Source organism: Pristis pectinata, chromosome 33 (assembly GCF_009764475.1).
Source record: "Pristis pectinata isolate sPriPec2 chromosome 33, sPriPec2.1.pri, whole genome shotgun sequence".
NCBI lineage: Eukaryota > Metazoa > Chordata > Chondrichthyes > Rhinopristiformes > Pristidae > Pristis > Pristis pectinata.
The window spans coordinates 15,295,034-15,310,307 of NC_067437.1; the positions used below are offsets into that span (position 1 = coordinate 15,295,034).

The 15,274-nt window shown below is 43.0% G+C and overlaps 1 protein-coding gene across 1 annotated transcript in view; it reads right to left on the reverse strand.

Annotated features, from left to right (window-relative positions):
- The window catches only part of LOC127585427 (uncharacterized), a 127,062-nt gene that overhangs the window by 33,876 nt on the left and 77,912 nt on the right, over window positions 1–15,274 (reverse strand). The window contains exons 10-12 of the mRNA XM_052042852.1: window positions 14,342–14,422; window positions 3,660–3,725; window positions 268–342 (exon numbers count right to left, since the gene is read on the reverse strand). Of these exons, the coding sequence (XP_051898812.1) occupies window positions 268–342; window positions 3,660–3,725; window positions 14,342–14,422 (222 nt within the window). The remainder of the gene's footprint in view (window positions 1–267; window positions 343–3,659; window positions 3,726–14,341; window positions 14,423–15,274) is intronic.

Consider the following 15,274-nt stretch of genomic DNA (forward strand, 5'->3'; position numbering starts at 1 on the left):
GGAAAGAGTAGTAGGAGCTTTCTTTACATCCAACCAATACTTTTTCATCTGGTCGTGCTCAATGCTGGCACTTTAACAAAAAAAAATGGAAAAAAATTCACTAAATCCTTCAGCCCACTCAACATTCAAGCAAAATGAAAGGCTAATGATACTTGTTCCAAAACCAGATCTGTCAACTTGACTCCTCTGCCAACCTCCCAGTACATGACTTGTGCTTACAGAGTGCCTTTGACAGATGATTCACTGTCCACACGATTAAATACTAACCTCGTCTCTTCTTGCAGTAGATCGCAGATATCCTGTGTGGGCAGTCTGTTCCTGAGAGGAGAACCTGTTGTCCATCTAAAGAATAAATAAATACTTTTTATTCTAAAGAATAACTTCTAGCAAACCTGTGTTGACTCATTGGGGACCAAATGGCTTTTCTCTGTTCAAGTTAATTGATTTTTTTTTAAACAAAGTTTTTAGTTTCAGACCATCCAATGGAACATAATTATCCAGAAAATTCCAACACAATCTGAAGAACAACCAGGAATAGACTAAATATCCTGTAGTCAGATACAAAGATCCTCAAACTCCAACTGGATATAAGTAGCTAAACATTAACCCGTTCCTGGAGAAACTTAAATACTGTCACCTTTTGTCCTGCTAAGAGTTTTTCTTTTCCAGAGCTTGAAATGTGTTCCTCCTCTATCTCCAACTCAATATTCCTGTGCTACTTCAAAGTACAGATATTTTATAACTCTAGCTTGAAACCACTCTCTTCTCTGATCCAGCTTCCTTAGCCTTTCAACATGACAATTATAGACCAGTACTTGAAAGAGGTGTATAAGATTATGAGAGGCATAGATTGAGTGGACAGCCAGCACCTTTTTCTCAGGGTGGCAATGGCCAATACCAGAGCACATCAGTTGAAGGTGAGTGGAGGAAAGTTTAGGGGAGATATCAGAGGGTTTTTTTTAAACACAGAGTGGCGTGTGCCTGGAACGCACTGCCGGGGGTGGTGGTAGAGGCTGATACAACAGGGACATTTGAGAGACTCTTGCATAGGCACATGGATGTAAGAAAAATGGAAGGTTATGGGCTGTGTAGGAGGGAAGGGTTAGATTGATCGTAGAGTAAGTTTATATAGGTCAGCACAACATTGTGGGCTGAAGGGCCCGTACTGTGCTGTACTGTTCTATGTTCTAGTTAAGGACTATGAATGGACACCTTGAAATTTTTTAACCGATCAGAGAGGGCCAACATAGATTTGTACATAAAGGGTATGTCTTGCCTGATATAACTGACTATTTTGAAAAACTGACAAACGTAATGTACATAGAATGTGGAACAGTACAGCACAAGAACAGGCCCTTCGGCCTATCATGTCTGTACCCACCATACCAACTTTAACTAATCTTATCTGCCTGCACATGGTCTATATCCCTCCATTCCCTGCCTGTTCATGTGCCATCTAAATGCCTCTTAAGCATCACTACAAAATTCTTTTGTTTGCAGAGCTTTTCTTACCACCTATCTCTCTGTTGGCAATTTGGAAACGTGGCACTCTAACCAGTCATCGAAATTTGTTAATAAGGTGAACAGTTCCAGACTCAACACAGGTCCATATACCACTAATTGCATCCTGTAAGTACAAGTAGTTACTTACTTACTATGGCACAGAAGGCGGCTATTCTGCCCATCGAGTCCATGCCATTTCCCAGCAGAGCGCCCCCCTCCCATCAGCACCATTTCTCTACACCCTTGCAATTTACTCTCTCTTATATGCCGATCAACACACTTTCGATTCTATTTACCACCCACCTTCACTAGGGGTAATTTACAGAACCGCTTAACCTACTAGCACATTATTTGGGATGTGGGATGCAACCAGAGCAACAAAGGGAAACCCAGGCTGTGGTGGAGAGAACATGCTCACTCCACACAGACAGGACCCATGATCAGATGGCAAAACTACAATAGGTGGATTTTAATGTAGGCAAGTGTGAGATCATACACTTTGGACCCAAACAGGTGAAAATTTAGAAGTAGTGGAAATCAAAGAGACTTGGAACTCTTGCAAATGCAGTGTTAAAATTTCGTGGACAAATAAACCAAGTCATCAGAACAGCCAATAGAATGCTGGCCTTTACATCCAGAGGACATTTGGAATATTGTGAGCAAGTTTGGGCCCTGTACCCAAGGAAAAATATGCTGGCCCTGGAGATTGTCTAGAGGAGGTTCACAAGAATGATCTTGGGAATAAGAGGCTTAATGTATGAGGAGCATTTGATGTCTCTGGGCTTGGACTTGATGGAGTTGAGAAGAATGAGGGGGGATCTCATAGAAACCAACCGGATATTGAAATGCCTGGATGCAGAGAGGATATTTCCATAATTAGGAGAGTCAAGGATCTGAGGGCACAGCCTCAGAATAAAGGGACATCACTTTAAAGTTGAGATGAGGAGGAATTTATTCAGCCAGAGGGTGGTGAATCTGTGGAACTTGTTGCCATGGAGGGCTATGGAGGCCAAATCATTGGGTGTATTTAAGGAAGAGATTGATGGGTTCTGGATTGGTAAGGGGGTTAAGGGTTAGAAGGAGAAAGCAGGAGAATGGGGTTGAACAAAAATCAACCAGGATTGAATAGCGGAGCAGACTTGATGGGTCAAATGACCTAATTCTGCTCCTGTATGTTATGGTCTTATGGACAAGAATAGGAATTAGAAGTTCTAGTTAGACCACACTGGAGTCTTACTCTCAGAGCTTTTCTTACCATGAAGTTCTAGTTAGACCACACTGGAGTTCAATTCTGGAATACACAATTTACTAAAGTAACTTGGACAGAAGGAGTTAAATTATCAGGAGAGATTTTACAAACTAGATTTGGATTTCCTGTAATCCCTGTTTTTCAAGGTGTTAAGAGAAAATGCTGTGGTAAAGAGAGAGCGTACTTCTGCTGGTTGGGACTCTCAACCTGGAGGTGGGGCTTAGGAGTGATGTTAAGAAACACTCCTCAAGCAACGGGTAGCAGAAGACTGGAACTCTCTTCTACAAGATGGCAGCCAATGTTGAACAAAGATATCAAGGGAGCATAACAGAGTTTGTTCATGGATCACCAATAACCTCACTGAAAAATAGAGCAGATTCGAGGAAAATCTCTTGTTCCTGTGTTCCGAAACTTTCCCAGTAACATTGGGAAAAACATTTGAATGAACAGCATAGAAAATCAGAACTTCTCCAAAGCAAATCTGACAAATCCTTAAGTGTAGAAATTAAACATCAGGGTGTCAACCAACTTAAGACTCTGAGTTATTTTCTTCAACTTAATCTGCTCTCCAAAGCAAATTTTCAAATTTGGACCATTAGGAGTTCTGTTTCTACACAAGTAACTGAAAATCAGTTCCAAAGAATGATAGATATAAACATCAAGTGAAATTAATAAATGGACCGCGAAGATGTGGCATGTACAGGAATGGGTCCTAGATCAGGTTACACTGCAGTCAGTTCAGTTTGCATTCAACTGGAGCAGCAAGGATGTGTTTTCTTATACAGTGAGTGGTAGTGACATCAGAAGGGAAGCTAACTGGGGACTAAGCGGTTTTATTGATCAGATGATATCATGTCACTTTCATTGGTTTGAAATGATTTGTGTTATCTATTGTGTAAATACCAACCTTGGCAGCAGACTGCAGATATCCAGTATAAGAACTCGAGTCTTCTTTTGAAAACTTTCCATCTACCTGGAAAAATAAAACAACCACGGGTTTATACAAGGAATAGGACAGAGTCTGGGTTTTTGCCAAGTCTCTAATAAAACTGAGGCCAGGTGCTACCAAAATTTGGTGATCAACCAGGGACTAGCAGGTTGGGAATTATCGGATGCCATGTCTCGCAAGCATTAACCTGATATCTCACACTGACAGCAAGTATCAACATCATATTTCTCCTCCTTAGGGTGTTGTCTCAGGTAGTACCATCACTTGGAATGCAAATAGAATGCTGGAATTACTCAGCAGTTCAGGCAGCAGCTGTAGAGAAACTTCTCAGTTCAATTACCTGGTATTAGCTTGATGAAAGATCATTGATCTGAAATATTAACTCCAATTCTTTTTCCCGAGATGCTGCCTGAGCTGCTGAGTATTCGGGAGGGTGAGGACTCGGGGTAGTGTTCAGCGAGATCTAAGCGCCGCTTGGACGTGGGATGATAAATGGTTGGTAATCACTGTGTCACCTGCTGATCGATAAGTACAGCACCACACACAGGGAGGAATGCTCTCCCCTTTATTCTATCAGTGTGGCTCCAGACTTGTGGAAGGAGCTCTCAACTCCCCACTATAAATACAGCTCCAAACTCCAAAATCCTTCCCCCTTCATATAGGGCAGTTGTACTCCTGGTTGAAGTTGTAACCATAGCGGAAAGAGAGCATTCTGCCCCACCTTTGGAGCTGAATTCATTGATATATGAAGACCATTCCTCCTAGTGCCTTACAGAGCAAAGAGGAAGGCAGCATTCATCCTCAAGGGCAGCTCTAAACATACTAAAGAACGCTCTTGCCTTGCCTTGCTGCAACAAGGCATCTCCAGACACAGGTAGCAATAGTCTCCAACCTTCTGCTATTAGAGGTCTTCCTTGCACCCGTTGTGAAGGAAGTGAAAGGGCATTCATCTGTGTGGATGGAGCTGCAGCGGTAGAGGACGGAAGAAAGTGTACGCCTACTTAAGCTTGACGTTTTTAAAGATTTGGGTCATTTTATAGATTTCCCCTGGACAATCAAGGCCATGATGTTAGCAGCTACACACAGACTTCAGGGAAGGAACAATGAATGGGACATTCAACTAGGAGCTGGCAAAGACTCAATGGGCTGATTGGCCTCTTTCTGTCACATCATGACTCTAAAACTGGACACAGTACACCAGATGTGGTCTCACAAGTAGCCAATGTTTTGTCCCTTGATTATTACTGATTATTTTCATTTATACCTTATTAGCTTTAACTGCAATCTCCCTCCGTTGGCCAAGAACTTTCGAAGATCTCTTTAAGTACTCAATTTGCCTTTAAGCTCATACACATGAGATGGGTTGGGACTGTGGGTGTGGAATGCAAGGTGGAAGAAATTATTTTTCATTTATACAGAGTCTTGGTCAGACGCTACATGGAGACACATCTCTTACCGAGCCTGGGGAGGGAGCAGACTTACTAGAAATAGACTGGGCCAGAAACAGTAAAATTACGACGGGAGATTGTACTGGCTTTATCATAGAAGAGTGATGGGGGTCCTGGCTGCGATGTTTAAAACATGAAAGGATTTTGGCATGGTAAGTACTGACAAATTATTTTGTCTGGTGGAGCAATTGAGGACCAGGAGCCAAGACTGTAAAATTAGACCCGTGCATTGAGTCTGGCTGGTCACTCCCAAAACACGAACAATTCAAAGGTACTGCAGCACCAACCCTCACATTTGGTTGGTTGTGCCTGTCAAGGGTCAACAACAATGAGTAAATGGAGCTCAGGCACAGATCAGCCAAGATCTAATGGGACGGGCTCATTTCCCTTTACGACTTGTTTTCTCTTAACATATTTACATTAAAAATAACTAATATCCCTTGCAGGATTTTTCCTATATTCCTTTTTCCAAAGCTTGTACTTCTTTGTTCAGCTCTCTCAAGCCACCTGATCACCGTTCACCTTTGCATTTGTGAAAGCCATTCCTTATATCTTAATACCTCGTTCATTGGTCATGGTTGTTTAATGGCACAATTGAAAGCATCTAGAAGTTTTGCATCGCACCAAATGTTTAATTGAATAGGTTCCATTGTTTATCCATCAACAGGGTAGTTACATGGTTAATTCAAGCCTCTTTCTGAAGTTTGTCTTAACTAAATCTAACACCTTGAGACTCTTTTTCTGCTGTCTCCATTTTACATCACTTTCGATCACTGTTTGCAAGGTTATCCTTAACCATCAGATTATTAACTAATGCTGGTTGGTTACTTATCAGTAAATCCACCCTCATCTGTTCCAGAAAATGTCACAAACACATTCTAGAATTTCAATGTCTTTACTATTCAGGTGGTTCTACCTCTCTCTGCCTGTAAGAAACTGAAACTACTTACTGTAACAAAATTAAAATACTTATCCTTGTATTTAAATCTCACCTTTGTCCTTCCCTTCACAAAGAAGGGTGAAGTGATGCATTTTAGGAAGTCAAAGACAGACAACATTGGGGCATAGACAGGGTAGGTAGTAGGAAACTCTGCCGCATGACAGAGGTGTCAAAGACAAGTTTGATAGACGAGGCAACATCATGTGGGTCACAGTTGGATTCATGACATAAGGGGGAAGAGACTTAGAGGATCTGAGGAAGAATTTTTCTCACCCAGAGGGTGGTTAGAATCTGGAACACACTGCCTGAGGGGTTGGTGGAACCAGGTACTCTCATAACAGTTAAGTATCTGGATGAGTGCAAGGCATAGAAGGCTACAGACCAAGTGTTTGTAAATGGAATTTTTACAGCTAGGTGCTTGATGGTCAGCATGGACGATGGGCTGAAGGGCCTGTTTCTGTGCTGTATGACTCTATAACTCTGTCCAAGGTAAAAGCTGCAGTAATAAAGGAAGTGCAGGAAAGGGACGTGAGGACAAACACAAAACTTTGTAGTCACAGGAAAAGTTGATATAGCTGTTCACAAAAAAAAGATGCAATCCTTGGATATATATCGAGGTATAGGGTGTAAAAGCAACAAACCTTTAAGAAACACTGGACAGGCTTCCATTTCTGAGCAACAGTTTGGAATAATATCACAGTCAGTTTGGAATAATATCACAGACATTTATCTGGAGGGCTGGGTTATAAAAGGAGACTGAAGAATCCCTTCTCATGGCCAAGACGATTAAGAGATTTAATTAATCAAAGTTATGAGAGGCTTTGGTGGAGTAAACAAGTAAAGAAAGTTTCCACAGACTGGGGCCAGTAATCAGAGGTGCAGATTTAAGATAATTGGCAAAGGAAGCAGAAGAAGATAACTAAGATTCTTCTTTAAACACAATGAGCAAGCTGATATGAACTGGAATACAAAATAAGATTCTCACTGCCTCGGTAAGGCAGCCGACATAAAGACCCCTCCCACCCCAGACATTCTCTCTTCTCCTCCCTCCCATTGGACAGAAGATACAAAAGCCTACCACCAGGATCAAGGACAACTTCTACCCCACTGGTATAAGACTACTGAACGATCACCTTGTACGATAAGATGGATTCTTGACCTCACCAGCTACCTCGTAATGGCCTTGCACCTTATTGCCTGCCTGTACTGCACTTCCTTTGTAACTGTATCACTATATTCTGCATTCTGTTATTGCTTTTCCCTTGTACTACCTCAACGTACTGTTGTGATGAAATGATCTGTATGGATGGCATGCAAAACAAAGTTTTTCACTGTACTTTGGTGCATGTGACAATAATAAACCAATTACCAATTGAGACTGAAAGACTGGATGTACACTTGAAAGGCAAAACCCTGCTGGACTATGGGGAAAGGGTGAGGGGGCAGTGAGACATCAGATACTTCTTTCAAAGGGTTGGCAGGAGGTGCATAACTTATTCCTAAGTGCCATGATTCTAATATCCTTCAGCTCTCTAAACCTGATCTTCTGTCCACCCTTCACCCAACAGCCAAGCCATCTGGATCTCAGATCTGAAATTCCCTCCCTAAACCTCACAGCCTCTGCACCTACTCCTTCCTTAACTGCCCTCCATGAGACGCACCTCTGTGACCAAGCTTTCCGTCGACGCTTCTAATGTCTTCGTTGACTTGGTGTTGAGTTTTGCCTGATTGTACTTCTGCGAAGTGTCTTGGAACGTTTTCTACATTAAAAGAGCTATATAAATGTGAGTTGTTGTTGTTGTAAAAACCTTCACAAAACAGGCAGAAAAAATTAAGGGTTCAGACAAACATATCTTTAATGGGAGGCGAGTTAATAAAACTCTGCATGTGGAATATTATAAATATTCGGTCTTATATGGGAGGAAGATATCCGTGCTCCCATAATAGACAACCACTGGACATAGTTCTTCCTGCGTGCATCCAAAGCTATGGCTGTTCTGAAGCAGTTGGGCTTCGCCCTGGTGCTCCGGTTTCCTCCCACTTCCCAAAGACTTTGCTGGCTGGTTGGTTAATTGGCCACTGTAAATTACCCCGAGTGTAAGCAGATGGCAAAGGAACCAAAGGGCCTGTGAGAGACAATAAGATGCAGGGGAACAGGGAAAGAAGGAGACGGAGCTCATAGGACTGATGGGATTGCTCTGCAGGGGGCTGGCTTGGATCTGATGGGCCAAATGGCCTCCTTTTGTGTTGTGTAAGTAAGATGCCCATTAGTTTTTCCATTCAGAAGCTTGATGGATGAGGCAACATCATATGGATCACAGATGAATTTAGTGTTGAGTACGGATGATTCACCAGAGGTGTCCCTATGTAATGAATGGTATATCTACTCTCAGAGAGCAGAGAACCATGAACCCAGCTTCTGGGTTAGATTGTAGCTGCAAACCACATTCCAGGAACCTCAGGGCATAACCTAGGCTAACACTCCACTGCCAATACTGATGGAGTGCTGCATAATATGTTAAAATAATGCCCCTATGCGAAGGAGTACAGTCTCTCCATTTCAGGGATCAACATTACCAAAAGTGGTCATTGCCATTGTGGGATCTTGCTGAACCCAAATGGGCCACTGTAGTTACCAGAATTACAATAGTGACTATGTTCTGAAAGTGGTTCATTGATTCTAAAGCACTGCGGGCTGTTCTGAACTTGCAAAATACATAAATGCAAGTTTCTTCCATCTTGTGCTATCTAGGCTAAGCTTGGGTCAGGTACTGGGAATATTTGGCAAGGTTGGAACTGTCACCTGGCATGGAGTCGATGCCTTTGGGAAAGAAGTGAAACATTGACAGTGAAAGATGGAATGGAAGGATTAAGTGACTTCTCAGTGCATTCTGTTCTTAAACAAATGCATTATTTTTAATATATAACATCCATTCCCAACAAAATAACCTAACCGTATTTTACCCTCTGTGTTAAATATATCAACATCTGTAAAACTCCTGAGAGCCAAGGTGGGCTCATACACCTCACCCCTGGTTTACAGCAGAGCTTTGCTGCCAGGTACTACCTCAAGTCACAGACCTTTCCATTTTGAAAGGGCGATTGGAGACATCCCAGGTTGGAGTTGAAGACGAGTTCCATCTGTCCAACTAAAGAAACTAATGCCAGAAACTAACTGCCATTCCCCAGACCTCACAACTGCTGAACTCCTTATCTGTCCTCAACAATCTCCCTCCCCTCCTTGATCACCTCCAACATTGGTATCACTGACTCTTTGCTTCAACTTTTTTCCTATAACCTTTGACCTTTATGCACCCTGATATTCGACCTTTTCACTTGATTTCTTACTGAACAATAAACAGGAAGATGCACAGATTGTGTTTCCTGGAGGGATTGGTCGGTGCTGTTGTGTTAAGTTGGTGGGTAGCAATTTAAAAAATTTTGGGTTCAGACTCTCTTCAGGGACTTTGTTCATAATCCAGGGAGCAAGAGAATAAGAGAGTCGGCTGAGCAGTGATAGAGTGAGCCGAGTCTAGTGTGAGGGAATGTGTGGTCATGTGTTTGGAGAAGTGTAACAAGGCAAAGGATTAAATGCTAAATGTGAGGATATTGGGTAGAGGGGTCAGAAGGATATTGGACTGAAAGCACACAGATCCTTAAAGAAAGCAAAACAGATCAGAAAAGTGATTAAAAAATCATAAGCGATGCTATCCTTTATTAACATGGAGACACATAATGTAATACAGGGATGTTATGTTAGAGGTGAACACAACACTCATTAGAACACAGCTTGAATACTGTGCACAGTTCTGGTCACCACATTATGGGAAAGATGTCATTGCATGGGAGAGGATGCAGAGGAGATTTACACAGATGGTGCCGAGGTTGGAAAATTGTAGCTACAAGGAAGATCAGTTAAGCAAGGATTGTTGTATTTGGATGCTGAGGAAAGACCTCATTGAGTATAAAGTTAAGATAGGTGGGAAAGTAGGTTGTGAGGAGGACACAGAGTTTTAAAGGGACAGAGACAGGTTAAGTGAGTGGGCAAAATGGCACAGAATGTGGGGAAATACAAAGCTGAGCAGTTTGGTAGGAAGAGCAGACGAGCAGTATGTTATTTAAGTAGCACGAGACGATCTGGATGTCCTTATGCAAGAAACAGGAAACTAGCATTAATTGTAAAAGGTTTATTATTGTCAAGTGTACCGAGGTACAGTGAAAAACTTGTCTTGCATATCGTCCATACAGATCACTTCATTACACAGTGCATTGAGTTAGTACAAGGGAGAACAATAACAGAATGCAGAATAAAGCATTGCAGCTACAGAGGAAGTGCAGTGCAGGCAGCCAAAAAGGTGCAAGGCCATAATGAGGTAGATTGTGAGGTCAAGAGTCCATCTTATGGTACTAGGGGACCATTCAGTAGTCTTATAATGGCAGGATAGAAGCTGCCCTTGAGCCTGGTGGTATGTGCTTTCAGGCTTTTGTATCTTCTGCCTGATGGGATGGGGGAGAAGAGAGAATATCTGGGGTGGGAGGGGTCTTTGATTATGCTGGCTGCTTTACCGAGGTAGCAAGAAGTGTAGACAGAGTCCAAGGAGGGGAGGTTGGTTTCCGTGATGCGCTGAGCAACCCTCTGCAATTTCTTGTGGTCACGGGCAGAGCAGTTTATACCAAGCCGTGATGCATCCGGATAGGATGCTTTCTATGGTGCATCGATAAAAATTGGTGAGGGTAAAAGAGGACGTGCTACATTTCTTTAGCCTCCTGAGGAAGTAGAGGCACTGAGGGAAATGGAATGTTGGCCTTTATTGAAAGAGGGTGATGAACAAGTCGGGAGAAGTCTTCCCACAGTGTACAGGGCTATGATGAGAATCTACCCGGAGTAGGCTACAATTTTGGTCTAATTAAGGGGAAGGAAAATTTACCTGGGGTGAGGGTTTGACAGCCATAGAGAGATACAGCACAGAGACAGGCCCTTCACTGAGTCCGTGCCAACATCAACCACCCATTTACAGTAATCCCATTTTATTTTCCCCACACTCTCACCAACTCCCCCCAGATTCAACCCTTAACCACAAACTGGGGGCAATTTACAGCGGCTAATTAACATACCAACCCACACATCTTTGGGATGTGGGAGGAAACCGGAGCACCTGGAGGAAACCCACACAGTCACAAGGAGAACGTGCAAACTCTACACAGACAGCACCTGAGGTCAGAATTGAAACCGAGCCTCTGGCCTTGTGAGGCAGCGGCACTACCCGCTGCACTGCCCTGTCTCACAAAGAAATATTGCACACAATGGGCTTATACTCTTTGGGTTCAGAAGGATGACATGTGATTTCAATAAATATATGGGATTCTAGGAGGGGCTGACAGGGTAGATGCAGTGAGGACGTTTGCCCTGGTAGGCATCTAGAGCTAGGGGGCCTAATCACAGGATAAGGGATGAGATGAAGAGAGATTTTGCCTTTCAGAGGGTTGGAATTCTCTGCCTATAAAACTAGGATAGATGGTGAATGAAGAGGTAGGGGGGTCAGACAGAGGAGCAGTCGAGGCCAATGATCACATCGAACAGCAGAGGAGGCTTCGGCGACTGAGTGGCCTCCTGATCCCACTTCTTATAACGCACATCACCGGTAAGCCAGAGTGCACCACATGTCATACCTGAGAAGGTACGTTAACACCAGACTCAGGCAAGCTCCCATGACACTCACTGCGTGGCACTCTCACTCTCTATTATCAGGTAACTCAGGGTGAGAATTGGAATGGGTTTATTATTGTCACATGTACTGAGGTACCGTGAAAAACTCGTCTTGCATCTCCATACAGATCATTTCATTACAACAGTGCATTGAGGTAGTACAAGGGAAAACAATAACAGAATTCAGAATAAAGTGTCGCAGCTACAGAGAAAGCTGCAGGTAGACAATAAGTTGCAAGGTCAAAATGAGGTAGATTGTGAGGTCAAGTGTCCATCTTATCGTACTAGGGGACCGTTCAATAGTCTTATAACAGCGGGATAGAAGCTGTCCTTGAGCCTGATGGTACTAACATAACCCAAATCTGTGGGACCCGTTGCAAATTATCTACTGAAATTGCAACCTACCCTAATTTTACATTTTGTGACATTCTCATTACTGAACCACACATAAAGGGCAAAGACAAGCCGCTCGGATTGGGTCTTTGCAGGTGTATATGGTCCATGTGAATCTCCTCCCACCATACTTCATCTTTCCGTCTCAGCATAATCTATATCCTTTCCTCCTCAATATTCCTGTCCAGGTTCCCTTAAGTTCGTCCATATTACTTGTTTCAGTCATGACATGTGGTAGTGAGTTCCACATTTTGACCACCCTCTGGGTGAGCTGGGTTCAGAACTTTCTCAGTCAATCTTATCTTAGCTGTTGTCATTCTATTAATTTTGCAGCACAAAGCATTTTTTGCTCAGCTTCACCTCTTCCCCTTACCTTACCAAGGTTCAGAGGGATAGAATGGTGCAGGTTACAAAGAGAACACTTAGGCCACTGTGCTTGAGCTTTATACATGTAACTCTCCTTAATGCGCAAGACTTAAAAGACTATACAACCTTACACAGGTACCACAACTTAACTGAGCACCGTCCCACCTGATGTCTGTTCACCTTCCATTTCGGATTGTTGGGTTGCAGTTAAGAGCGGGATCATGGGCTGATTTCACATAATGTCAAATGCAGCCGCCATTACTCCACCTCAGCTGAGCTTAGGACGGACTGGATTTCTTTCTCTTCCCTTTGAATTCCTTCTCCAGACAGATGCCTGGTGAATAGTTTTGGTAGCCGTGGTTGAATGCTTTCCTGAAGGTCTCATGATATGGCCATCCTACCTTCATCCACTCCACCCAGCTAACAACCTCCCACCTCCCTCCAACATCTTTTAAGAGCTAAAATATTCAGAGAAAATGCAAAGAAAACTTTTTTTTAGGACAATGTTAGGGTCATAGAGCATGGAAAAAGGCCATTTGACCCACCGAATCCATGCTGACCATCAAACATCCATTCGCACTAATCCCATTTTATTCTCCCCACATTCCCACCAACTCCCCCCAGATTCCACCACCCATCTACACGTTAGGGGCAATGACAGTGGCTAATTAACCTAATTAATCTAGGATGTGGGAGGAAACCAGAGCATCCAGAGGAATCCCAGAGTCACAGGGAGAACTGATGATAGAGCCATAGAGCTATGCAGCACAGAAACAGGCCCTTCGGCCCAACTTGTCTGTGTCAATCAAGTTGCCTAACTGAGTTAGTCTCATTTGCCTGCATTTGGCCCATATTCCTCTAAACATTTCCTATCCATGTATCTGCCCAAATATCTTTTAAATGCCATAAATGAAGGAGGAGGTATTGTGTGGAATCTTAACAACTTCTTGCAAAACAGGAGGAGGCCATTCAGCACATCAGGTGTGTGCTAGCTCCCAACAGAACAATCCCATTCCCCTACTTTTTCCCTGTAACTTATTCTCCTTCATGCTCATTACTTCTCCTTTCATTCTTTAGCCACTTGCCTACCCTGAGGGTAGTTTCCAGCAGCCAATTAACCCACCAGTGTTCCTTTGGGATGTGGGAGGAAACCCACACAGTCACAGGCAGAGCGTGCAAACTCCACACACGCAGACAGTGGCAGAGGTCGGGGTCGAACCCGGGTCGCTGGAGCTGTGAGGCAGTGGCTCTACCCACAAGAAAAAGTGGGGAGGGGGTAACCTCTGACTGGTTTGGGGGAACCTACAGAGAGTGGGAAGGGGAGAAGAAAAACAAGGGGCTTTTAATCACAAAGAGAGTTCTGCATTTGACATAAAATGATGAAAATAGCAAGTCAGCATCTGTGGAGTGAGAACCAGTTAACTTTTCAGGTCAATGACTATTCATCAGAACTAGGAATAGTCAGAAATCAACCAGGTTTTACAAGTTGTAGAGAAGGGGAAGGAGTCTCTAATGTAACAGCACATGTAGACAAAATGGTGAAGAAGGCATTTGGCACGCTGGCCTTCATCGGATGGGGCATAGGGTACAGGAGCTTCCTTTTTATTTTAAGGAAACTAGTGTTTTTTTTGCTCATTGCAATATCCTGGAGATTAACCGTTAAATCCTAGAGACTGCAGGACAGTCCTGGAGCGCTGACAACCCTAGTCCCACACCAGTTAATGTATCTGTCACCAAGCCCTCATTGGTCTCTCTCCTTCCACGTATTTCTCACTGGAAAACAAACCTTGTTGGTTTCTGAAGCAACGCGAGAGCATTTAGTGCACATCTTCAATTCATCTTTTTGGGAGTAAACCTTTGTATCCACCTAAAGAAAAAGTAGGGTAGGGTTTTACACAACAGCATGAGTTTTCAAGAAAATATCCAATGTATTCAATCAACTGGAATGATGTACTGGAGAACAAAAAACTGCAAAGAGAGTTTCTTTGAACTATAATTGAACAAATCATACCTTTCACAGCCTCCAACTTCTTTATTGTCAATGAAGTACTTTTGATGTCCTGTCACAGGAAACATCAAGACACACAGGAGCCAATTTGCACACAGCAAGCTCCCACAAACTGCAGCGTGTTACTGACCAGATTACTTAGTTTAGTAATATTGGTTGAAGATAAATATTTACCAGGATGCTAGGGGAAATTGCTTCTCTTTGAAATAATGTGGTGGGATCTTTTACATCCTATCAGAAAGCTCAGACAACACTTAAAACTGAAACACCGCTTCAACACTAAAGAGGTTTCAGCCTGAATTATGTGCTCAAGAGACTGGAGTGGGACTCGACCCAGGCAAGAAGATCACCAGGTGTACCAGTGACAGAGGTCCTTAGCCACTGTGGTGATGGATTACTGTAATTCACCTTCTGGATTAGAGAAAGGAATGGCAGAATCAACTAATGTTTTCATTCAACTACATAATAATACATCAATATCAAATGAACACTACAAATTTAAGAGGACCCAGGGACACAAGGACCTAGAAGTTGGTGAAATTGGCAGAACAAATTGGGGAGGCAGTTAAAAAAAAATTATACAGTTACATCAGCTTTATAAAGTGGCATGCGGACAAAGGCCAGGAAGATGTGCTAAACCTTCAGAAATCATCGGGAGTATTGTGGTCATATCTGGGCACCACATTCTGGGAAGCATAGTGTAAGGTGGTT